Here is a 24,718-nt window from a genome sequence, read left to right on the forward strand (position 1 = left end):
TCTTATTTCAGGAGACGAAACTCAGTATCGAAGCTCGATAGTAGAGTTTACAAACTGGTGCACCGACAACTTTCTAGAACTGAATGTCACAAAAACTAAAGAACTTATAATAGATTTTAGAAAGAAAAAACAAACTATAAGTGAACTGCAAATAAACACTACATCTATAGAACAATTAAAGCCATATAAATATCTAGGCGTTATCATCAACAACAAGCTTTCATGGGAAGACCACCTTGGAACTCTGACAAAGAAAACAGCCCAGCGACTCTTTTTTCTATACAAACTCAACAGTTTTAAATTAAACAAGAAGATCCTTGAGACATTTTACGGCGCGACTGTACAAAATCTGCTAACATACGGAATAAGTTGTTGGCAAGGCAACGCCTCATCTAAACTGTTTGCAACGTCTAGAAAACATCATTAAAAAAGCATAAAAAATTACACTCACAACATTACCACATTTAAAGGAACTTTTTGAACAAACGTGCCTAAGAAAAATCGAAAAGATTTTGGAAGACAACGGCCACCCGCTCCATCAGAACTACGCCAGGTCGTCGCGAAGTGGGCGACTGCTGTCAATCAAAACAAGAACGGAGCGGTACAAAAACTCGTTCGTACATCAATCGGCCAGACTCTATCACCGCCACTCATTGATCAGGGAACATGAAATGCACCAAGATACCTGTGTGTAGTCGCTGAACGAACTCTTTATGTTGTCTGTTGTATTTATGTGTATTTTTCTGTTGTGTTGTCTTTATATGAGAAACGAGTCCTTGTAATCACAACAAATTTCCGTAAGGGTCAATAAAGCAGTCTTAGTCTTAGTCTTATTGGCCTAACCAAGATTAAATAACATTTTAGTTTTATGTTCTTATTTGATTTGTAGAAATTTCTTTTAATAAACCCTAATGCTTTTTTCATTTTTTATAGTTTCATCAATATGTGGATTCCATGACAGTTTTTCATTTATTATAACACCTAGGTATTTTGCGTCTATTTTTAGTCCTTGTTACTGGTTTGCCATGAATAAGATAAGTGGAATTAATTTGTTTTAGTTTTTTTTTTGTTACTCTTAACAACTGACATTTTTCTGGGTGGAAAGACATGCTCCAATTTGATTCCCATTTCTGTAAGTCATCTAATTATCTTTGTAAAGAGAAAAAGGTAACACGTTTCTACTGAACTACAGTTGTAAAGATACGCTACTAATGTAATAAACTAGAAGAGGCTAGTCTGTAGTGTATGTACGACCATTTGCCCTTTATTTAAGGATTACACTATAGAGCAGCGGTTCTCAACCTTTTAAGCTCGGCGACCCCTTTAGACATACAGCAATAGAAGAATAGACAAAACAATCCCTTTTTTCGATGGTCTTTGGCGACCCCTGGCAAATCGTCAATCGACCCCCTAAGGGGTCGCAACCCACAGATTGAGAACCCCTGCTGTAGAGGGTGTTTATATTCTATTTCACGTATTCGAGAAACCTTTTTTGGTTCATAAACTTTAACCTTTTAACCTTGTAGTTCAGAGAGACGCACTGCCTGTGTCTGACGTCATTGTCAGCGAATACATTATGTGCAGTCTAGATTTGGAAAAAAAAAAACTAGGCCAAAGCTACCATGGCTGTAATGACTAGCATTCAGAACTGTGTTAAGGCAGCCTTTGCGCTTCTCACAGACCTGGCCTGAATGACATTTCAGATATACGTAATGCCGTTGGTGTCATCAAGAAGATTATCTATTTCTTCCGTATCAGTCCTAAGCGAGAGCGTTGACGCTAAAGTTACCTCTTGGGGGAGACACAACGGATTGAGAAATACGAATCCATTCGCACATGAGGAGCAGGCACTGATTACTGATTGTATTTTAATTGTCGTCAATTATCCGTCTGTTCTCGAACCAGGTAAACAAATGTTGAAGTCAGTCCAACTTAACATAGTAGCGGCACAACAGCACATCGGCGGTCACATTAATCATATCATCGAAAACAAACTTGACCATGCCTAGGTATACTTCAGAAATGGCGATCTTGGTTAGTTTCTTAATTACGTATCGTTTTTTTCAAGCAATTATAACGCTCAGTTCAACATGAAACGACGAAAGAGCTGCAGAACTGCACGATAAGCGTTAATCGCCAGCTTGTCCAACGTGACGGGAAGCAATTCATTAGTAAAGTTTTTGATAGTTTCGGCAGCCACAGTCAACATTGCAGTTTTAGTTAGATCAACTTGTTGGAAGGCAAGGACCATAAGGATAAACTTAACATGGTGTACAGTAAATACATTGTACACATTTTTAGTTGTTTTGCAGTGCACTTAAAATCGCATAGGTATGGGGAGCGAGGGGGTTGACCAGTTCTTTTCTTTAATATTCTATGACTTAAAGACAAAGGTGGCAACTTGCACCCCCCTACAAAAAATCCTCCGTCGCCCATGCATGTTGACCATTTCAGTCTTGACCTTCTTACTGAGAATCATCGTGACCTAAACTTGTATGAATCAAGTGTTTTGCTGACCTGACCGTGAGAGTAAGTGTCAGGATGACCAGCCCAGGTAGACCAAAGTTCTGGCCAGAGTCCACCTTACCATATCCTTGAAGCAGTAAAAGTGCGGAGCACTTGAGAACAGGAAGTGGATAAATCCGCCAAATGCTAAAGAATGAGAACACCGCCTGTCGCTGTGAAAAGTGCAAAAAATCAGAGACACCAAGTGATGTCTAGTGGGTCATCGGAAAACCAACAGCCACTCATATTGTCAATGACGATGTAGAGCAGTGTTTCTCAAAATTTTTTGTCTGGCGGCACAGCAAAAAAAAATAAAAAAATACAAAAATTTCGCAGCACACCACGAAGAGCAACAGTTGTTTTATAAAAAAAAAGAAAAAAAGATTTTACCTGTTTTTAAGTATTACATTTAATGTGAAGGGTGTGCCTGTTTTTGAGAGCAAATGCAATCTAATCGAGACTCCAGAATTGGCAAACAAACTCGCATTTCATCGTCTATTGTAAGAAGTCTCTCTCTTTTCTTAGACTTGATTTCAGTCAGTGCTGAAAATCCAAACTCACAAAACCATGAAGATGCAAATGGAAGAATTTTTTTGATTTCTTTTAAACTGATTGCAGGATACAACTTGTTGATTGAAATCCAAAACACATCCAGGCTTTTCTCGGCAAAATTTGACTTGAGAACTGCATCGTTTTTTAAATCAATATGCTGCTCTGCTTCTTCAGTTTTCAGATTTGTAGCTTCATTGTTTCCAAATGGATAGCTGACCCATCCATACTCATTACTTCCAACAGTTGGAAAGTATTGCTGCAATGCTGACTGCAGGTGTGTCAAAGTGTCCAGAATTTCGGGTTGATTTCTTTATTTGAATCACATTCATTGTAAATTGGAAAGCAGGACTCCTTTCAAGATCTTACTTTACCACAAAGACAATTTTTCACCAAATGACTTCAGTTTTGAGGATGCAGTGATGATGGTTTCCGATGGTCCTTGAAGACTTAAATTCAATGAATTTAATTTGTCAAATAAATCTGAGAGAAATGTCGCCTTAATCCACCAGATCTCGTCATGAATAGAAAATCCAGTCTTTTTTTTTTGAGCCTCCAAGAATGAAATCAGCTCAGCCTTGAGTTGGACGACACGCTTTAACACTTTTCCCCTGGTGACCCAACGAACGTTGGTGTGATACAGGAGGCATTTGTAGTCTGAATCAATTTCTTCACAGAGCTGAAAGAAAAGTCGGGATGCAAGCGGTCGAGATTTGATGAAGTTTACAACTTCAATCACTTGATACAGAACAGACTTCAAATCTTTCGGCAAAGATTTGAAGGCTAGAGCTTCTCTGTCGATCATGCAGTGAACAACTAATACATTTAATTTTCTTGTGAAGAGTGACGAATCCCTTTCTATTTCCCTGCAAGGAAGGACAGCCATCGGAGCAAACGCTGACACAGTTTTTCCACTGTAGTTTGAATAGTAAAATGTTTTCGTTCACCACTTTAAAAATATCTTCGCCTTTGGTCCTAGTTGGTAAGTCTTTGCAAAATAAGAATTCGTTGACACATTTTTCATCCTTTATGAACCGAATAAAAGCTAGCAGCTGAGCTTTGCCGCTAACGTCAGTGGATTCATCAACTTGAAGAGACCACAGCAGAGACACTTCATCGTCAGTCACATCGAAGTGTTCGCAGATTTGATCTTGTAAATCTGAAGATAAGTCTTCAATTCTGAGCGAGATTTGACAAAGGAACTTTTAAAAATTTTTTGGCGGCATCGGGTCCAAGGATAGTTTCAACAACTATTGCTAAAGCTGGTGCAATGACTAATTCAGCCTATGTGTGTGCTTTCTTGCGTTTTGCTAATAACTGAGCAGCCTTATGACTTGCAATCAATCCCTTTTCTGGCAGCTTTAGGTAGTTCGTAAGTTTCTTAGCTTGTTTATTTTGTTGAGCCCTGATGTTTTTGAAGTATTCCTTCGGTTGCGCTTTTACAGCTGGAGGTTTTGTTTCCATGTGTCTCTTCAATTTGCTTGGAACAAGCGCCACATTCGATAGAGTTCCATTACAGATCAGACAGAATGACATTGGAGAATCTTTACGTCCCGAAGATATGAAACCATATCCGGTGTTATCTTCTTTGTACCTTCGTTTGGTTCCTTGCTTTTCATTTAACGCTTTCGCAGTTTCATTCTTGCTAACGTATTTCTCCATGGATAACAATGAATAAGGCTTATTGATAATTTGTTATTATTAGCATACACCTTAACAATTTACATAAAACACATCGCTTGTTATTATCGTTACAAGAACTGCTGTGCGTCTGCTAAGGCGGCCTACATATGAGTCATTATAATAATATATGTATAGTGGAAAATTCCGTAACATGAATAGCTAGCACCCCTTTCCATCACTACGGAGCGATCCACCACTATTACTGGTCGTTGCAAATGGGGATGTCATCGCAACGTAAACTAAACATTTAATAGTAGGCAGACCTGTGTAACGCTGCACATGTGGCGATCTGAAAAACTCCCGCGGCACACCTGCAAATCTTCGGCGGCACACAGTTTGAGAAACACTGATGTAGAGGCTAAATATTCGAACATAAGATTGTTTCATAACAAGGTTACAAAGACAGTTTGTGTAGAAACACAAACTCAAAATCAACCCCGGAAAATGTTAGCTCAGGCGGTTAAAAAGGCAGGATTCAATATTTTCAGTAAGAATATCAAAAACTATAACCTAAAAAACTATCAACAACTACAAAGATACACTAAGAAGAGACATGCTCTTACGAAAGCGATACAGTCACATTGTTCGACTAACGAATTGATACCACAGGATATGGAGATTTATTAATGTTATTATAATTACATTGTTAATATTCATATGTATTCAATGAACTAATGGTTTTGAAGATAATGTTAAATCCTAGGTGTCACTTACAAAGACCTCTTCACGAATGAAGAGATTAGAAACAGGATTGATAAAGCAATGGACCTCATTCACCAATCGTAAACAAACAACATTTAGTCACGTGATCTTATTGATAAAACAACGGGGAAAAACTGTCACGTGACAACCAACATGAATTAAACATGAGATCGTAAATTATATAGAAGAGATAGAGCACCATGTGGCTAAATGTTGTTTGTTTACGATTGGTGAATGAGGTCAATTAGACCTCACGATGACCCGCTAACCAATGTCAAAAAAAGCGTAAACTCAAACATCACAAGGTCATCAAGGCTTGCAAAGGCCTTCCTTCAGGGAACAGTACCAGGAAGAAGATAAAAAGGTTACAATATTCATGCAATTTATTTAATAATATGTGTGTGTCATACAAATGGTCTAGAAAGACTATTTTTTCAACCTTGACCTATTCCACTTACATCTGACATATCCGCCATTTTGTTCACTCAGTCATCATTCAACTTTTGTTAAAATTACATTTTTTTTTACTTATCCTACAAGGCACATTTCCAGCTGCTTTGTCAAGCGAGATTTCTGAGACGCGATGGAGTTTGCAAAAATCGCAACACGTATAGTTAAAGATAGATCGTGGGCGTAGTCGAGGGGAAAATGCTTCAAGGTCTGCTTTTCTACCAGTCGCTGGGCCATATAAATAAAGTAGATCTACAAGAATTCAAAGAACTATCCAGAAAATTAAGTTACTGAAATTTGAGTCTGAGGGAAAGGGTTCAGTTACTGCATTCTGTCCCCAAAGAAAACACTAAAGCAAAACTAAAGATACCGAATTTCAAGCCAGTTTGTTGAGACTCAACCTCCCCCGTCCCCCCCTCCCCCTCCCCCCCCCAAAAAAAAAAAAAACAGAATGCATATATGTCACATTCTCAGTTGACATTGCCTGATTTAATGTTCACGTCATGTTAAAAGACACGTGGAATTCCTGCTGTAGAAAACAGGAAGTAGAATGAATAAAGTTGACTTTGAGTTCAGTCAAGTCAGTCAAGTGTTATCCTCTGGACGAGGCAGTCAAATATGATTTTAGTAGTAGCGTTTTAGTCGAGATAAGAAGTATCTTTTGGGCAGTTGATGCCAGAGGTCTTTTTGAGACATGTATTTCTAGTAGTAAGTCTGCATTATTCTGTACAGTGTTACCCGCTGAGATGCGGACGTGATTTATAATATGCTCTAGAGAGTTTAACGTATTGGATATATTTGATACCGCTGTTATGCGGATAGGATTGTTTATAATTTCTTGACTTGTAGCACTAACAAGGAGTGCAGTATTACTATTATTGTTGTCAAATAAATTTTATGTTTGTCTGCTGAAACGGACTTAAGTCAATTTGTGGTGTCTATGTTTGTCACGTGTCAAAGAGTACTCCAGGAAGCACGAACCCAGCATTCCACAACATTTGCATTCTTCAACATTACACCCTTTAACCTTTTACAATATACCAAATTTTATCAGTGTATATAAGATGTTTGTTTGTGTGTGTGTATAAACATAAACATACACACACACAAAAGTGAAAATAATTTACTCCTCCAGGGCTGGGTTTACAATACTACAATAGGAATAGGGCTGGGTTTACAATACTACAATAGGAACAGGGCTGGGTTTACAATACTACAATAGGAACAGGGCTGGGTTTACAATACTACAATAGGAACAGGGCTGGGTTTACAATACTACAATAGGAACAGGGCTGGGTTTACAATACTACAATAGGAATAGGGCTGGGTTTACAATACTACAATAGGAACAGGGCTGGGTTTACAATACTACAATAGGAACAGGGCTGGGTTAACAATACTACAATAGGAACAGGGCTGGGTTAACAATACTACAATAGGAACAGGGCTGGGTTTACAATACTACAATAGGAACAGGGCTGGATTTACAATACTACAATAGGAACAGGGCTGGGTTAACAATACTACAATAGGAACAGGGCTGGGTTTACAATACTACAATAGGAACTGGGCTGGGTTAACAATATTACAATAGGAACAGGGCTGGATTTACAATACTACAATAGGAACAGGGCTGGGTTAACAATATTACAATAGGAACAGGGCTGGATTTACAATACTACAATAGGAACAGGGCTGGATTTACAATACTACAATAGGAACAGGGCTGGATTTACAATACTACAATAGGAACAGGGCTGGGTTAACAATATTACAATAGGAACAGGGCTGGATTTACAATACTACAATAGGAACAGGGCTGGGTTTACAATACTACAATAGGAACAGGGCTGGGTTTAGAATACTACAATAGGAACAGGGCTGGGTTTAGAATACTACAATAGGAACAGGGCTGGGTTTAGAATACTACAATAGGAACAGGGAATATACATTTACAGGTATTAAAATATTTCTCTATACAAATTTTAAAGCAGACTAATTTAACGTATGCCTCCACATTAGACAAGTACAATTTCTTTCTCTTGTTTAAAACAAACAAAATAATTAATTACCAATAATTAATTAACTGATGTTTTTTTTTTTGTTTATTCAGTCTTGTTTTGTCAGGTTAAAGAAATAATTGCGCAAACTTTCAACTTGATCCGAGTTTGGGTGCGGGAGAAATAAACGTGTACAAACATTTTACCAGACAAACAAGAGTTGAGTTGATAGAAGCTTTATGGTTGATTTTCAAATTAATCGTGTACATGATAAATGCAAACCTACATTTTGGTCATCCTGTATAATACACTATTCCAAAGAAGTGGACTCCAGTTACTATAACATCCGGCACTGGATAAGACGCTGGCGTATTTTGAAAGGTAAAGGGGGGGGGGGAGCGGGGAAAATCACGTAAAAAAAAAATGTTCTACGAGTGTCAACAAGGGCAAAGATATTTTACATTTAAAGTGTCAAGTCTGAAATATAGGGCAGTAAGGCAAAAATTGCGCAAAAGAGTCACCAAATGGTGCTACGTCGACCTTGACAATCAAGAGCAAGAGGGTTTACATTTCACGAGTCAAATCTGAAGTGTAGAATGTAGGCCAGTAAGGCAGAATGTCTGTTAACAAATTTATTTTTTAAGAGTGGTCCTGACAGCTGCGCCTAAGTCCAGCGCTCTGTCATTTCATTGTACATTTGGGCATTAGACAGGACTCTCCTTTCGGGTCTATAAATTCAGTGATTTACTTATGATGTTAATCTTGTCAAATTTGAATATATTCCTTTTTTATAAATGACATAATTTAAATTTAATTTTGATCCTACTCGTATCCATTATTATTATCTCTATGTATATAATTCTCTTCATGGCTCAAGAGTTTGGACGAGAAGAAGAAGAAGTACAGGAAAGATCACTCTTCACGCTTCTTTCACCAGATTACACAATTACGGCTAATGCATAATGCCGATTTTATTTATCGCGCGTAGGATTGGCGTTTTCCATATTGAGTGACACCCCGAAATGACAATTTTTTTCTATATATTTCCGTATATTTTAAGGATTTTTTCGTATATTTTGCAATTTCGGGAGATTTTCAGGAGCTCCTGGTAAATCGACAGGAGGGCTCGGGAAATCTGTTTTAAGTTATAATATGGTTTAATGTAATAATGTATACACCTTGAATTAGCGTGGGTCCTATGAGAGTGGGGGTCCTATGAAAGTGCGGGGCCCACTGCGGTCGCATAGGTTGCAGTGGTCTAAGGCATGCCCTGCAAAATAGCGGCGTATGCTACGCCGCCAGTTGACTAATATTATTAAATAACGAACCTTTACTCAATCAAGACTGTACCTGTACTATTTGTTACAAATAATGCGTTGGTGGTGTTAAGGCTGTCTCAATTAGACTGTCGTGTCCCGTCATTTACAGACTTCTTTACAAATGAACGTTCGTCATCGAACTAATAAAGTAAAATCCCACTCTAAAAGCATTGCGTTAAATGCAGTGGCGTAGCTAGGGCAGGGGTAGGCAACTTACGGCTCGCGAGCCACATGTGGCTCTTTGGGTGTTTAGCTGATATAAACTGATAGAAACTTTTCAAATGTAAATTATGAGTCAGTCTGGAGTGAATGTACATTTTGTTTTTTTACAGTCACAATGTTTGGTGTAATGCACTAATTGTAAGACAAATTTCCTTACGGACAATAAATATTATTATAATTATTATTATTATTATTATTATTACTATTGTTTAGTTCCATACTCAAATATTATTTATTTTATCGAAAATTTGAATCGATTAACTAACATTAGGCACCACTTACTTTTCACCGCACCCCTCCCCATGTCTTCAAATGAAACATAATTTCAGGTGGAAGAACTCAACTTTCTTCTGCCTTATCACTTGATATAGATATATCTTGCGACATAAGAGAGACGGCGCTAGTTGGCTTCCCAAGGATTGTTACCGCTCGGGTGACAAACTAGAGGAGAGTATTTAGCGAATACAGTGCAAAAATGCCTTGAAGACAATCGATTTAAATAAGATTCTTTCAATAGCAAGGGATGGAGCCAGAAGTATGACAGGAAAAAATAAAAGAGAATCTGCGAGTCTACACGTATGTCTTACGTTTCACTGCCTACTCCAGCAAGAAGTGCTGGTCAATAAGCACTCTAGCATCGTCAGTGTAAATAATTCTTAAACGAAATGGAGAATCAGTATTCCGACCTTCTTCTTCCCAATAAAGTGCGATGGCTTCGAAAATAAAATCGTTGTGCGTGACTGATATATATAAATTCCTATCAACCTGAAATAGAGAACGACAAATGGTTAAAAAAATGTTACTTTATGATGGATATATCAGCAAAAGTAAATGAGATGAATCTAAAACTTCAAGAAAATGGAAACCCAGCCGATGTTTTAGTAGAAGATAAGAGCGGTGGCTGAGCAGTAAATGGCCTGGCTTCAGAACCGAGGTCCTGAGCTAGAATCTTGGCGAAGACTGGGATTTTTAATCTCTGGATATTTTTTGGCTCTTCTAATTCCACCCAGCTCTAATGGGTACCTGACATTAGTTGGGGAAAGTAAAGGCGGTTGGTCGTTGTGCTGGCCACATGACACCCTTGTTAAACGTGGGCCACAGAAAGAGATGCCCATTTACATCTTCTGCCCTATAGATCGCAAGGTCTGAAATGGGAACTTTAATAATTCAGAGCGATAAATGACTTCATTTTCACTTTCTAAAGCAATATCGCGATAAAACCAGTGCAACTGTTGACATGAACTACTTTAGCATGGTTAGTTTACAAAATTACAGATGGATTTGCTGAGAGATTTGAGCATTTCAAAACCAACAAAACCATTCTAGCATTCATAGTAAATATCCTCAACACAAATCGTAACGAAATCCACATTGAGCCATTTGGAATTGTAAGTTGACTTTAAAAAGTAAAGCTTTGTGGAGTGGAGAATTTCCAGAGTTGAATAGCAAGTTGGAAGAGTTGGCGATCCAGAAATGTATGTAATGCAACAAAAGTGGACACCTTTCAAAGAAATTCTGTGAGATGAGGCACTTATATTCGACGCATGGAATAGTCTTCCAGATTGCTACAGTGAAGTGAAAAGGTTTGCAGTTGGAGTGCTGACTATCTTTGGATCAACATATTCGTGCGAGCAAGTGTTCTCTTGCATGAATATCATTAAAATTAAAGGAAGAAGCCAACTAAAAATTGAAAATTTAAAGTCGTGTTTGAAACCAAAAACAGCAAGCTATGAGCCAAATGTATCCAAACTTTCTAAAACCAAAGCTATCGTTCCCACTGAATTTGTGTGCTTAATTGTTTTGTTACAAGCTAGTGTTGTAAGTAAATAATATCAGGTGGCCGAGCCTCGCTCGGTTAAATAATTTCCTAAAAAAGGTTAAATGCCCGAAGTCATTTTGGGAATATTTTTGTAATTACGAAAATGAACGATCAGATAAAGACTAATAATCTGAAGAGTTGCTTTAGTGTTCTGATAGTTCTAAATGTAATTGTACATGGCGATTAAATATAAAGTCTCTTAAGTCCTCCTACAGTCTAGACAAACCACAGCTCACATCCGTCTTATAGTTTTGCAATCAATTTTTTGCGTAAAACTATTGTAAGCCTACTATTATTGGCTTGGAAGAAAGTCTTTGCAGTGTTACTTCTTAGGTGGTTACGTTCAGACATTTAATTATGAAATTTGTATATTCATTATGGCTTTAGTACGAAACATCAAGTGAGGCAAATCTTTACATTATTGGGTAAAACAGGCACTTTGTGACAAAGTAAATTGGCGCATTTTTTCTTAATAGACTTAAATCGTTGCATTAGTTTTCTAAAGAAACGTTTCCGTGGGCCACCTCTGTTACGCCGAACAATATGTTCGTCTCCCCATACGGGATACGTACCCTGCCCATCCTGACTGTCGGACTATAAGTAGTTCATACCGGCTTTTGCCATCCATTTATCCCAGTGGTGCTACAGCCCGTGGAGGAATATGGCCTGCTTTTACACATCCATCCATTCAGAACTCTCCTGGGCTTTCGTCACCACGCCGTAACCCCATGCTATTTACCGAGGTTTATAGGTAAATCAAAAGAGGCTGCAGCGTACGCAAACTCGTTGACCGCTAGGTAGATTCAGTTTGAGCTAGTAAGGCTTAGAGAAGTAGTGTTATGACCATTTCCTTTGTTTTGGTACGGGACAGTAGACACCGAAACATGAACACATGGTAATAATTCACCAGCAAAATATTAATAATAATAAGGCTTGCCTTCGAGTCAGAAGATTAATGAGGAATGCAGAATTTCCCGTGGCTACGCAGCCCCAGCTGTGACCTACATATTTTGCCACATTCATGGCAAGCATAACTATTGTCCGCCGGTGGTCACTGAAGATTTTCTTTTCGCGTCTGCGTCTGTTCTCGACACCGGATTTTCTTTTGGTCTCAAAAGTGTATCCGCAGCCTTTGTATAGAGGGAATTCTTTGAGTCCGACAGTTACGCTGAACACAGCAGTATCCTGTATGGGAGACGAATCTCAGACGAACGCATGCCAAAGGCAGTCTTTTTTTGGTGAGCTAAAAAAGAGGTCGACGTAACACCGAAACGCATAAAAGACCAGCTTAGGCGCCAACTTGCCTTAGCTGACATAGCAGAGAGCACCTGCTTGCATGCGGCCTCAGAACGAGACAGCATGAGGTCACAAGCAAAATAAACAACAAAGTAAAAGGTATCTACACCGCTCTACGCAATTAAAGTGTAAACAATTTATTAAGCACTTAAAACACAATGACTAATCATACATAGGCATCATGGGCGTAGCCAGGGGGGGGCCTTTTGGGGTCCGAAATGAAATTTCTCCCCCGGAGGGGGGGGGGGTCGGAGTTTAGTGACTGATCTTTTGCTTTAATTTTTGTTTATTTTAGGTGAAATTTTAATACTAAACCATCACTTGCCAAGGGGGTTTTGAGTTAAAAACCCCCTATCAGGGGTTTTGAGTTTGAGAACCCCTACCAGGGGGTTTTAAGTTTAAAATCCCCTACCACGGGTTTTGAGTTTGAAAACCCCTACCAGGAGGTCTTAAATTTAAACCCCCCTACCAGGGGTTTTGAGTTTAAAACCCCCTACCAGGGGTTTTGAGTTTAAAACTCCCCACCAGTGGTTTTGAGTTTGAAAACCCCTACCAGGGGGTTTTAAGTTTAAAAACCCCTACCAGGAGTTTTGAGTTTGAAAACCCCTACCAGGGGGTTTTGAGTTGGAAACCTACTAACAAGGGGTTTTGAGTTTAAAACCCCCTACCAGGGGGGTTTTGCATTTAAATCCCCCTCTTGTATAAAACAAAAAAAAATGCAAACGACAATCCCAAAATTCCAAGAGCACATCTAAGGAAGATTTTGATTTTAAACCCCTCTCAAAAATTTACGATATAAACCCCTCTTCAATATAAAAAAAGCAAATTACACACTCAAAATTTTATGAGCGTAGCCAAAGGGGTTTTGGGTTTAAATCCCTCTTCAGCTGGGTTTGAAGATAAAAATACCTCTTCAATATATAAAAAAAAACAAATTACGCACTAAAATTCTTTGAGCATAGCCAAGGCAATGGGGAGTTTTGAGTTTCAACCCTTCGCCTACAGATGGCTTTTTAAAAGTTTAAAACCCCTCAAGATAGTTTTAGTTTAAAATCCCCTTACAGATTACAGAGCGTTTTAAGGTTGAAAGCCATTTACAGTCACCAAATTATATGACCATAGCTAAATGTGGTTTTGAATTAAGAAAAAACAACTCCAGATATATTTTAGTTTAAAACCCCCCAACAGATAATTTTGACGATAAAACTTCCCTTTTCGATATAAGATCTAAAGCAAAATAGTCACCTAATTCCAAGATCGTAGTCAACAGAAGTTACACATGTCTACAAGTGGCTGGGCTCCATTAATAAAGTGCGATGAAATTGAAAAGAACTAAATGTGGCTCTACAAAGATGGCTAAGACGGATTTTAGGAGTCAGTTATAGAGATCGGGTCTAAATCAAGGAAATCCTATGCTGAAATGGGAGTCGACCCCTTAGTAAGATTGTGAGAGAGCGACGCATGAGGTTTGCGGGACATGTTCTCCGACAAAATGAATTACGCATAATAAGAGTTGCGATGACATCCTAGTACAACTTGGCGCCACACTTTCATGGAGGGCCTCAGAGCAGGTTGGACGAGGCTTCAGACATTGCCAGTGACAGATTTTTATGGAAACAGCTTGCCAGCAAATGCGCCGAACGGCGCGGGAGGGTCTAAGTCAGTAAGAATAGCACATCAGGTTTTTGAAATAAAACTTTCTAATAGCAGGAAAATGCACTGTAGATACCTCAGAATATGCATTTTGTTGGCTTTCAATACAAGAAATAGTGCTTGATGGCGGGGCTTTGCCCCGCGCTGTGGGAGCTCCTAGCGCTCCCCCAAACCCCCTGGCTAGTAGGTAATGGCGGGGAATCTACAATTTTATGGAGACAGCTTGACCGCAAATGCGCCAAACGGCGCGGGAGGGTCTAAGTCAGTAAGAATAGCACATTAGGTTTTTGAAATAGAACTTTTTAATAGCAGGAAAATGCACTGTAGATACCTCAGAATAGCCCCGACGCCAAAAGCGTTTTATTGCTTTTTTCACTGCAGAAACGCATTCTCCTGACATCTACAGCTCATTGTTTATCAGTGGGGTTCGGGACGAAGCCCCTACGCCAAAAGCGTTTCCTTGCATTTTTCATGGCTGAAATGCATTCTCCTGACATCTACAGCTCATTATTAATTAGTGGGGTTCGGGGCGAAGCCCCGACTCCAAAAGCGTTTTCTTGCATTCTTCACTGCAGAAACGCATCCTCCTGACATCTAAAGCTTATTATTCATCAGTGAGGTTCGGGGCGAAACCTCAACGCTAAAAGCGTTTTTTGGCATTCTTCACTGCAGTAACGCATTCTCCTGACCTACAGCTCATTATTCATTCTATTATAAAGGACCTTTTGAATAATGTTGAAAAATATTCTAATATGAATTTATATTAATACATTGCAAATACAACCGATTTGTTTTTTGAAAAGATAAGATACCCCACATATTTAGATTAAGGCTTTGAGGATTGCCGCCGAAAAAAAAAATATTCGATTAATAATATTCAATAAAATGTAAGCATAACTTGTGAGTTATAGTCCTAAATTTATTTAACTAGAAAAGTATGAGATAGAGTAAAGGTTGGAAAAGGTCGACTAGGAAAAGATTATCTGGCTTTTGAACTCATCTCAACCGTGACTGTTTATTGAAAAATTTCGTTTGAATTTTAACTTTTCCAAAGCAAAGTCTTTCTTAAAATAGTTAAGATAAATTCATGTGAAATTACACAAACTCTGTCTGGAAAGGGGAAGGGCGGTAAAATGAAAACGATTAATCCTCGCTCCTTTTTATAATTTCTGCTAATGATTGCATTTTGCATTAAAGAATAAAGGTTGGGCGACTTGCTATAAGAATTTACTTTATAGCATATATAAATTATATTAGTGACAGATTTTTTTTAATTTTGTAATTTCTTATATAATACAAAAAGAAAAAGTATTGGTTTGTCCGATGGGGGGAAGGTGATTGCATGTATCGCACTTCCACCTGTTTATATTATATAGATATTCGACTAATTTTGTTCACATACTATGATTTCTCCATAAAAGTAGACCCCCCCCCACACACTCAAGGGGTTTAGATAGGAAGGGCAGTAGAGGTATTCGCTCCTCCCCTTCCAATCGGCCAATGATGAACGACATAATACAAAGACCTGGTTAAAATACCAATAACAAGTTTTAATCATATAGATATTTAATTGATTCTGTTAGCAAGCTGTGATTTCTACAAATAAATAGGACCGCCCCTTCCACTCGAAGGTTTATGGTGGGGGGGGGAGCGGTTTGATGCCATCGCCCCCTCCCGACCCTACCAAATCGGCCAAAATACTAGAAGGGGGGGGGGCGAAATAATCTAAAAATAGGTTGAAATATAAATAATTAGTATATATGATTAACATAAGTAATAAATTCGTATACAAATTGTGTGAATTCTATACTAAAATTCGTTCGGCCACAGGGGGGTGGGGAGTTGGCCGAGTGGGGGGCCCCTGGATCCGTTAGGGACAAGAACATAATTTGAAAATCCAATATATTGATATTTTTTGTTACAAAGATTTGGTGCAACGGCTACTGTTCTTTTGTTTTCTGAAAGCGAACCGTTTAATTTTTTAAAATTAAATCTGAAAGCTACTTTTTTTTTTATAAGAGTACACTACTTTTAAATAAAAGCATTCAGGGGAGTTACGTCTTTATAATGCACTGCTATCAAGAGGCCAGAGCTCCAATCCTTACGTAAGCAGAAATATCTTTTATATATTGCTTCAGTACGATATGTACCACTGGCCTACCTAGGGGAGTTAGAGGAGAGGTCGAAATTCGAAAGTCCCCCAAGGACCCCTACTAAAAGGGTGCCGCAAATGAGTATTTGAAATTTCTTCTATATTAAATATTAGGCTACTGCCATATAATGACCTTCATATATGTATTGCGCACATTTAACGTATATATTTATTATCGAGCCATGATTCAAATGTCAGAATGAGAAGAACAAGCCCCCCCCCCCCCCCAACCCCCTGGGCCTCCAAATCCCTAGCTACGTGCGAAGTGGTCCGTTAGAGAAATCGTTTCGGAATCACTGGTTTAGACAATCAAAACAAGTCGACTTGTACATTCCTTGTCCATGGAGGGGGGGGGACAGGTAGGGGTCGCCACTGTAAATAAAAAAATAAGCCTGATTTAGATGAAGTCTCTGATCATTTTATGATAATACAAAACTTTAAACAAATATGTTTAGGTCTACTGGCTGGAAATGTGGCCGAAACAGAAGAATACTTGCAGAACTTATATCAAGGGAAAGAACTGGCTCAAGCGTATGCTGCTTACAGACCCAAGTATCCACAGGCGTTGTTCGATGCCATAATGACCTATCATGATGAGGTGACCACTAATGGACGTAGCATGGCCCTGGATGTTTGCTGTGGTCCTGGACAGTCCACTTTACCGCTTGTTCCTTTATTTGAAAAGGTAAATGATAGATTGGGGCGGGGGGGGGGATTTAATTAGCGAGAAATAGACAGAGAGAAAGAAAGATGTAGACATAGAGAAAAAGAAAGATGTAGTGAAAAAGAGAGAGAGAAAAAAAAAGAAGGACAAATAAAGTGTGTGTGTGAAAGCAAAAGAGTTAAAGAATTCGAGAGACAGAAAGAAAGTAACAAAGAGACAAAGATTTAAAAAGAAATAAATAAAAACGAATAGCAAAAGTTTGAAAATCTAATATATAAAATTGAATGTAAGGCGTGTGTATGTCTTATATAGAAATAAGAACGTTTTTAACAATCGTGATAAAAGTTGGCAGTCACGTTCCTTACATCATTGCGAAGACCATTGTGTCACAGTCTTAGTTGACATTGCATGATCTAAAGTCCACGTCATGTTAATAGTTTAAAAGACACGTGGAATTCCTGATGTAGAAAACAGGAAGTAGAATGAATTAAGTTAGACTTAGAGGTCAGTCAGTCAAGTCAAGCAGACAAGTGAAGTCAAGTTAGAAGCCAAGTGTTATTCTTTGGACCGAGTGGTCAAGTAATATTTTAGTCCGGGATGGACAGTAGCGACTTAGAAAAGTCTGTAGTAATTTCAGTTAGAAAGTAACTTGTGGGCAGTTGTTGCCAGTGGTCTTTTGAGACATGTATTAGTTAATCTATATTTCTACACAGTGTTACCCGCTGAGATGCGGACGTGATCTGTGACTAACATATTGGATACTTTTGATACCGCTGTTATGCGGATAGGATTGTTTATTAATTCTTGACTTGTAGCACTAACAAGGAGTGCAGTGTCTTATTATTATTATTATTGTAGTAAAATAAACTTCATGTTTGTCTGCTGAACGGACTTGAGTCAGTCGTATAGTGTTTGTCTTGTCACGTGTCTAGAGTACTCCAGGAAGCAAGAACCCAGTATTACACCATTCAACGTTCATTGACACATTGGTATGTGTTAAATGTCCCTCCCTCAAATTGGACGACCCTAAAATTAAGAAGAATAAAACTTTATAACAAATCGTGTAAACGCATTTCCACAGTATTTTGTTTTTAAATGTAAATATGTCTGGTAAACTACTAAACCCTTGTTCACAGCCAACTTTCCCTTCCGGGGGTACATTAAAAGTGACAAAACCAATGTTTTCTGACGTAAGAAACATTTTGCAAAATTTGACATAAATCAAATAAACTAGATCAGTGATGGCCAAACTAAGGCCCGCGGGTGATATTCGGCTTTTTAAAGCTAAAATATAGATCTGTGTATTATTGCTTTTTTGTTCTTTTTTTAATTTCTGTAATTTACTAGGTAGTCGGTGTAGACATCAGCCAGGACCTACTGGATCACATGCCTAAAGATATACCGAACCTGACCACATACATGTGCGCAGCTGAAGACTTGTCTATGATAGAGTCTCAATCTGTTGACCTGGTTACCACAGGAGCAAGCCTTCACTGGCTCAACACTGATAAGTAGGTTTTAAATTGATTGAGAATACCGGTATTTATTTCACTGCTAAAATCTCAACCAGAACGTTGTTATTTAGAGGACTAGGCCTCCACTGGCTTAACATTGAAAAGAAGGATTACCCTTAGAATTTAACTGCTATTTATTTCATATTAGACGAAACGAATTTGTAGAGAGTAAGATGACCACATGTCTGACACGACTCAATCGTAGTAATGATTGAGGCCATTTTGGAACCTTCAGACAGGACTTGTGGTGAAGAGCTTCAGGTCTACGCCTGCATGTTAGAAAAAATTCTTCTTAATGGTCTACTGGAGAATGGGGGAGACCAAGTGCTCCGATTCCTTACTGTAGGATAGTAGGATAGGTCTAGAATTTAGCGCGTGAATATAGAATAAAATAATAAGAAGATAATAAGTTCCTTTTTTAGCGGGGGTTTTTTCTTTCAAGAAACTTATGGATTCAAATTTTATGACCAGATTTTTTAAAGAAGCCAAGCGTGTTTTAAAACCAGGAGCGTACATGTTTCAAATTGAGGATCTGTGCAATGAAGAGGCGAACAAAGCTTACGAAGAGGTACTTAGGAAGACAATCTGCATTACATTAAAGCTCAGATTTTGTCAGCATCCTAAAACTATAAGCCCTTTCCATTCTTTTTATCTGTACCCGCAAATTATACAATAGTGAGTCCAGCAATTACATAAAGGAAAGGACATTGAAAGGTATTCTTGGAAAAATAAAACCATTCCGACTGCACCTTCACCTTTATATTCGCCTATCCCTAAATCTGATGGCCCTTAGGTCACCATACAAGATCTATTGATCGTTTTTCTCCATACCTCTCTGTCTTTTGCCTTTGATAGAATTTCAATTTCATTGCTTTTTCTGTCTGACTCTTCTTCTTTTTCCTGGTACTGTTCCCTGAAGGAAGGTTTTTGCAAATTCTGAGGACCTTGTGATATGACAATAGAGATTAAATTTGCGTTTTTGCACTAGTTAGCAGATCAACGTGAGGTCCGGTGGTTGAACCGATCTTGTCTCTAATATCTCGTCATCCAATGAATTAATTAGGACAGAAAAGAAAAATTAACTCTTTCTCTCCTAACTGACGATACCAACGTTGATTCCACCAGAATTTGGTTAATAATTACGGAGAGAAAGAGTTAAGAATGTTCTTTCTAAAAGTGCAGCAAAGCTGCAAGACCTAGACCAGTTGTTGTGTAGACAAATACGCTGGTGGAAAGAAGACAAAAATGTTTAGAATAATAGTTCAAGAAAGGGTAAAAAAAAATGATTGGAGTTTCTGAAAAGATCTTTATGAAAGATTATGATGTATAGGAATATTTATTAAAGGTCATTATAGTCAAGTGTTTATTTTGTTGGTTACTGTTCATTTGGTAATGATCACGCCAAAAGTTTTGTAAAATGTTTTACATGTTTCTGATGTTCCTTCAGATTAAAATAATGACATCCTGCCGGGGATTGGCAGCAGGGAGGTTTCAAACCCGGGACCTTCGAAAACGTCGATCGTTAGTCCAGAGCCCATACCACACACACGACTAGATTTATTAACCCAGTTATGCGTCTTGACTCTCTTACTCTAGTAGTCTCGGTATCATCTGATTTTAAAAAAAGGTTTTGTAAATCTAAATATCTTGAGTTGGGATACTTACGATTGATACAAATAAAGTTCTACTTGTTAAAAATCTCTTTCATGGCAGAGCTAGCGAATTTAAAACATATTTTCACAATAATAGTTACTAACAAGTAAAGTGGAAGTATTTACTTGCTTTGAGCATGTACGATCATTTTGTTTTGCAATCAGTAATTTCAAGTTACACTTTTTACGCTAGTTTTATGCAACGATGAAGGATTATCTCACTTCAAAACTTCTGATTATCGCAAACAAGTACGAAACAATTGATTTTCCTTTTCATTGTATTCAAAGGTAAGTCTATTTATATGTCAGTAATATTATTTACACAGAATCACAACAGCACCTTTACCTACAAAACGCATAAATTGCCATTACCATATTATGATATACCAATGTATGGTATTAAATGTCGTGTAATAAATAAATATGTAAATATATATATATATATATATATATATATATATATATATATATATATATATATATATATATATATATATATATATAAGAGAACAGAGAGAGAGAGAGAGGAGGAGAACAGAGAGAGGAGGAGAGAGGGAGAGGGAGGGAGAGATTGTGGGAGAGAGGGGAGAGATTGGGTGAGAGGGAGAGAAGGAGAGATTGAGGGAGAGAGAGGGAGGGAGGGAAAGAGGAAGAGATTGGGGAGTGAGAGGGAGACAAGAGGAGAGAGGGAGAGATTGGGGGAGAGGGAGAGAGAAAGATAGGGGTAGATAGGGAGAGAGAGACGTGTGTGTGTGTTCGTTCATTCTAAATATTGTACACGAAAAGCTCGATTCCTATTTTTTTGAAGGTTGGACATTCAAGTAAAGATGGAAATGACCATTGACCAGTTTAAAGGCTACATGGCCTCTTGTCATTTTTGGCCACCATACTCTCAAGCCAATCCAACAACTAGTATTTTAGAAGACTTTATGATCAGGTCAGTAGAATCATATAATATGCCATGACTGACAACTGTTGAAATGCCTACATCATAGCCTGAAACTCTGGGAGTAACATATAACCATCATGTTTTTTTTGTTACTATATTATATACACTGACCTTGACCTCCTTACGGTGCTCTTTCTAAACGTCCTCTGTAACAAATTAGTCGATCAAAAATGTTTAACTAGGCAGACGACAAGCTCTAACATTTAAAAAATGCTTTAAAAGAAAAAAAATACATATCTAAGGAAAAACTGCACATTTACAGTCATGTCTCTCGATACTGAAAGAATTATTTCCCTTTTCTATATTGAATTAATTCATTACCACTGGTTAATTAATTAATTCATTGTTTTGTTAAGGTCGACGAAAAATTATGCAAGCTGTTAACTTGATCCGAGAATGGGAAGTGGGTGATATAACGTACACATTATTAACCAGACAGACAGACAGACGAAGTGAGTTGTTATAAGCTTTATACAAATGCTCCTTGATCAAACTGACAGGGCAGTTCGTCTATCACTGAATTCTCACAATTCGTAGCTCCTAACAGCTAGTGGAACTACTTGAACCAACTTCTTGCTGAAATAAAACAATGTCACATTCATTGAGAAATATGCACACAGAGTGTTGTGATTGTTGTGATTGTTGTGAACTCCTAGCCTATGACTTTGACATGGATACATTACGTATGCAATACTTCAAGAACACCAGAGATGCGTTAGAAATAAGAATATTTAATAAAGAAATAGGAATAAATTATAACTGCAGATAACGCCTGATTTCCTAAATATACATTAACTATCAGAACTGCCTTATAATGGCTCCTACTATGCTATCACAAAACTCCGGTCCCCTGTCAACAAAAACAAAACTTCAAGCGCTGTCACTCTGTCTCAACCAAAGGACCAATGAAATAATAGTAAAATAATAAATAAACATAGAATTCTTTAAGTCTTACAACCAAGGTTCTATGACGTACCGTTTACAATATTATATACAAACATAATCACCACACAGAGGTAACTTGAAAGTAGATGTATACAGAAACAAACTAAAGGATAATTAAAACAAGATATAAATCACAACAAACCTATAGTCCTACAATTTCTGTCTCAAGTCACTCAAAGTCTTCCAACAACTATCACACACCTGACTTATGACAGACCAGCTCGTGGTTTCATCAGAACAACCTCTCCCCTTTCCGCGTCGTTACCTTGGAAACAGACGCATACACACCGTAACTAAGGACTACGAAGAAAAGACAACGAAATTTGAGTCTGTCCTTACTCACCATGTATTAGGGACATCTAAGCACTTTACGCGTTCTAAAGTTCTAGCAATTTCTTAACTCTTTCTCTCCTGACTGACGATACCAGCGTTGATTCCACCAGAATGTGGTAAATAATTACGGAGAGAAAGAGTTTAACCCCGTGATAAAGATAAGACTTTGTGAAACAAACATTCTGTGATATTTAAAGATATGAAGTCGTAATTTTTGGTTTTGTTTTTCCAGGATACAACGTATCTTTGGCAATGGGACCACGTCCTCAGCAGAAGTAAACATAAAGGTTTACAGAAAAATTTTTCTAGTCCTTGGAAGAAACCACAGATGAGTTTTTTCAATAGTTCTTTACTAAACCTATCGATTTAACTGACACAGTCATTCTCCAAAACATTTCTACTTCAGAGTTTTAAATCTCACAGTATTTGTAAAGTACTAAGGCAGGAAATCCTGTTTTTGATCATTAGATAGATAGATAGATAGATAGATAGATAGATAGATAGATAGATAGATAGATAGAAAGATAGATTGATTGATTGATTGATTGATTGATTGATTGATTGATTGATATAATGTTAGATAAATAGGTAGATAGATTGATTGATTTGATTGATTTCATTTACATAATGATAGAAATATAAATAGATATATTAATAGAAAATGTGCCCCAAAGATTTTAGTATCAGAAGTTTTAGTTTTCAAAGAGTCATTTTAAATTCTGAATTGAGTAAATTATTTTTTTTATTCGGTACCAGTGTCCTTTTTTTTTTTTCATAAAATAATATTTTTACAAATTTATTATTATGCCTCTAAAAGGTGCACTCTGAAATTTGGATGCTAGATTAAAAGAGAGGAAGTTGGAAAGAGCGGAGGAGGAAAAGCTCCCGTCACCTCAGCGTGGCACCTCCGTGGAAACGTCCGCCAGGAGAAGTAGAAAGGCTTAGAGCGAGACCAAACTCCCAGTGGGCTACCAAAGATATGCTCTAGCAAGAGTACTTGTTGATGGTCCAAGAGCTGAACCGAGTCAATGCCTATGTAAAGCATTGCTGTTTCCAATGCCTTTATTGCCGGACGCATGCTTGGCTGAACATGGCCGAAGGCCGAGGTCACTGGGAGCCTCCGCCATTTTCCTTCGTTATACCAAGCTAACCGTGGGGGACTCGCCATTTATGCAACGGTCCCTTGAGGAACGGTGAATGAATTTGTGACAGTTTTGTGGGGACTCATCTACAACTCCGCGCCGTGCAATAGGTGGACTCTCGTCTACCCGTGGGCATCCGCACGGGAGTCTTGTGTTGCTACCCATTTAGCCTAACCACTTCCTCTAATAGTCGTTTCCACGCGAGCGCCACGATGAGGCAGAGTAGCTTTGCTCGCGAGCGAGTGTACTTGCAAGTGGAATGGATCCATGGCACCGTTCCCCAGTGGAGGTCGTACTGGCGGTGATGGCCCTCCCACAGAACGCAATTGTAAATTACATGAATATGAAAAGTCCCCTTGATGGCTCGGACTCCGGCATCGCGTGGGGCGGGGGAACCCATAGCGTTGTCTAAAGGTACCGGAACCATGAACAAACGGATGAGATTAAATGATCATATTGTTGTTGGGGGTCTCCAGAGAGCTAATTCCTTCATCCTGGCCACGGGATAAAATCCTTTCCAGGGTCAAAGGTTCATAATGGGATTTATCTCGAAACTTTTTGGACTTTTTTGGACATCTCAACGAAAAGGGGAGAGACAAAAGGATAGAAAGAGAAAGAACAGTATAAAGGGACAGAAAGAACAATATAACAAGAAAGAGGGGAAAAGAGAGAGAAAGAGACAGAACAATATAAAGAGATAAAAACTAAAAGAGAGAGAGAGAGAGAAAGAGACAGAACAATATAAAGAGATAAAAACTAAAAGAGAGAGAGAGAGAAAGAGACAGAACAATATAAAGAGATAAAAACTAAAAGAGAGAGAAAGAGACAGAACAATATAAAGAGATAAAAAACTAAAAGAGAGAGAAAGAGACAGAACAATATAAAGAGATAAAAAACTAAAAGAGAGAGAAAGAGACAGAACAATATAAAGAGATAAAAAACTAAAAGAGAGAGAAAGAGACAGAACAATATAAAGAGATAAAAACTAAAAGAGAGAGAAAGAGACAGAACAATATAAAGAGATAAAAAACTAAAAGAGAGAGAAAGAGACAGAACAATATAAAGAGATAAAAAACTAAAAGAGAGAGAAAGAGACAGAACAATATAAAGAGATAAAAAACTAAAAGAGAGACAAAGAGACAGAACAATATAAAGAGATAAAAACTAAA

At 38.0% G+C, this 24,718-nt stretch overlaps 2 protein-coding genes across 2 annotated transcripts in view; both read left to right on the forward strand.

Moving 5' to 3' along the window:
• Window positions 1-2,022: 2,022 nt before the first annotated feature.
• LOC106080056 (putative methyltransferase DDB_G0268948) overlaps window positions 2,023-24,718 on the forward strand; it is an 81,942-nt gene continuing 59,246 nt past the window's right edge. The window contains exons 1-4 of the mRNA XM_056042652.1: window positions 2,023-2,034; window positions 3,301-3,331; window positions 16,806-17,035; window positions 18,362-18,525. Of these exons, the coding sequence (XP_055898627.1) occupies window positions 2,023-2,034; window positions 3,301-3,331; window positions 16,806-17,035; window positions 18,362-18,525 (437 nt within the window). The remainder of the gene's footprint in view (window positions 2,035-3,300; window positions 3,332-16,805; window positions 17,036-18,361; window positions 18,526-24,718) is intronic.
• Window positions 19,042-23,151, forward strand: LOC129928019 (uncharacterized). Its single transcript, XM_056039853.1, has 4 exons — window positions 19,042-19,096; window positions 20,374-20,468; window positions 20,989-21,117; window positions 22,640-23,151. The coding sequence occupies exons 1-4, from the start codon at window positions 19,043-19,045 to the stop codon at window positions 22,737-22,739; spliced, it is 378 nt and encodes a 125-aa protein (XP_055895828.1). The 5' UTR covers window position 19,042; the 3' UTR covers window positions 22,740-23,151.

Source organism: Biomphalaria glabrata, chromosome 9, assembly GCF_947242115.1.
Source record: "Biomphalaria glabrata chromosome 9, xgBioGlab47.1, whole genome shotgun sequence".
Taxonomy (NCBI): Eukaryota; Metazoa; Mollusca; class Gastropoda; family Planorbidae; genus Biomphalaria; species Biomphalaria glabrata.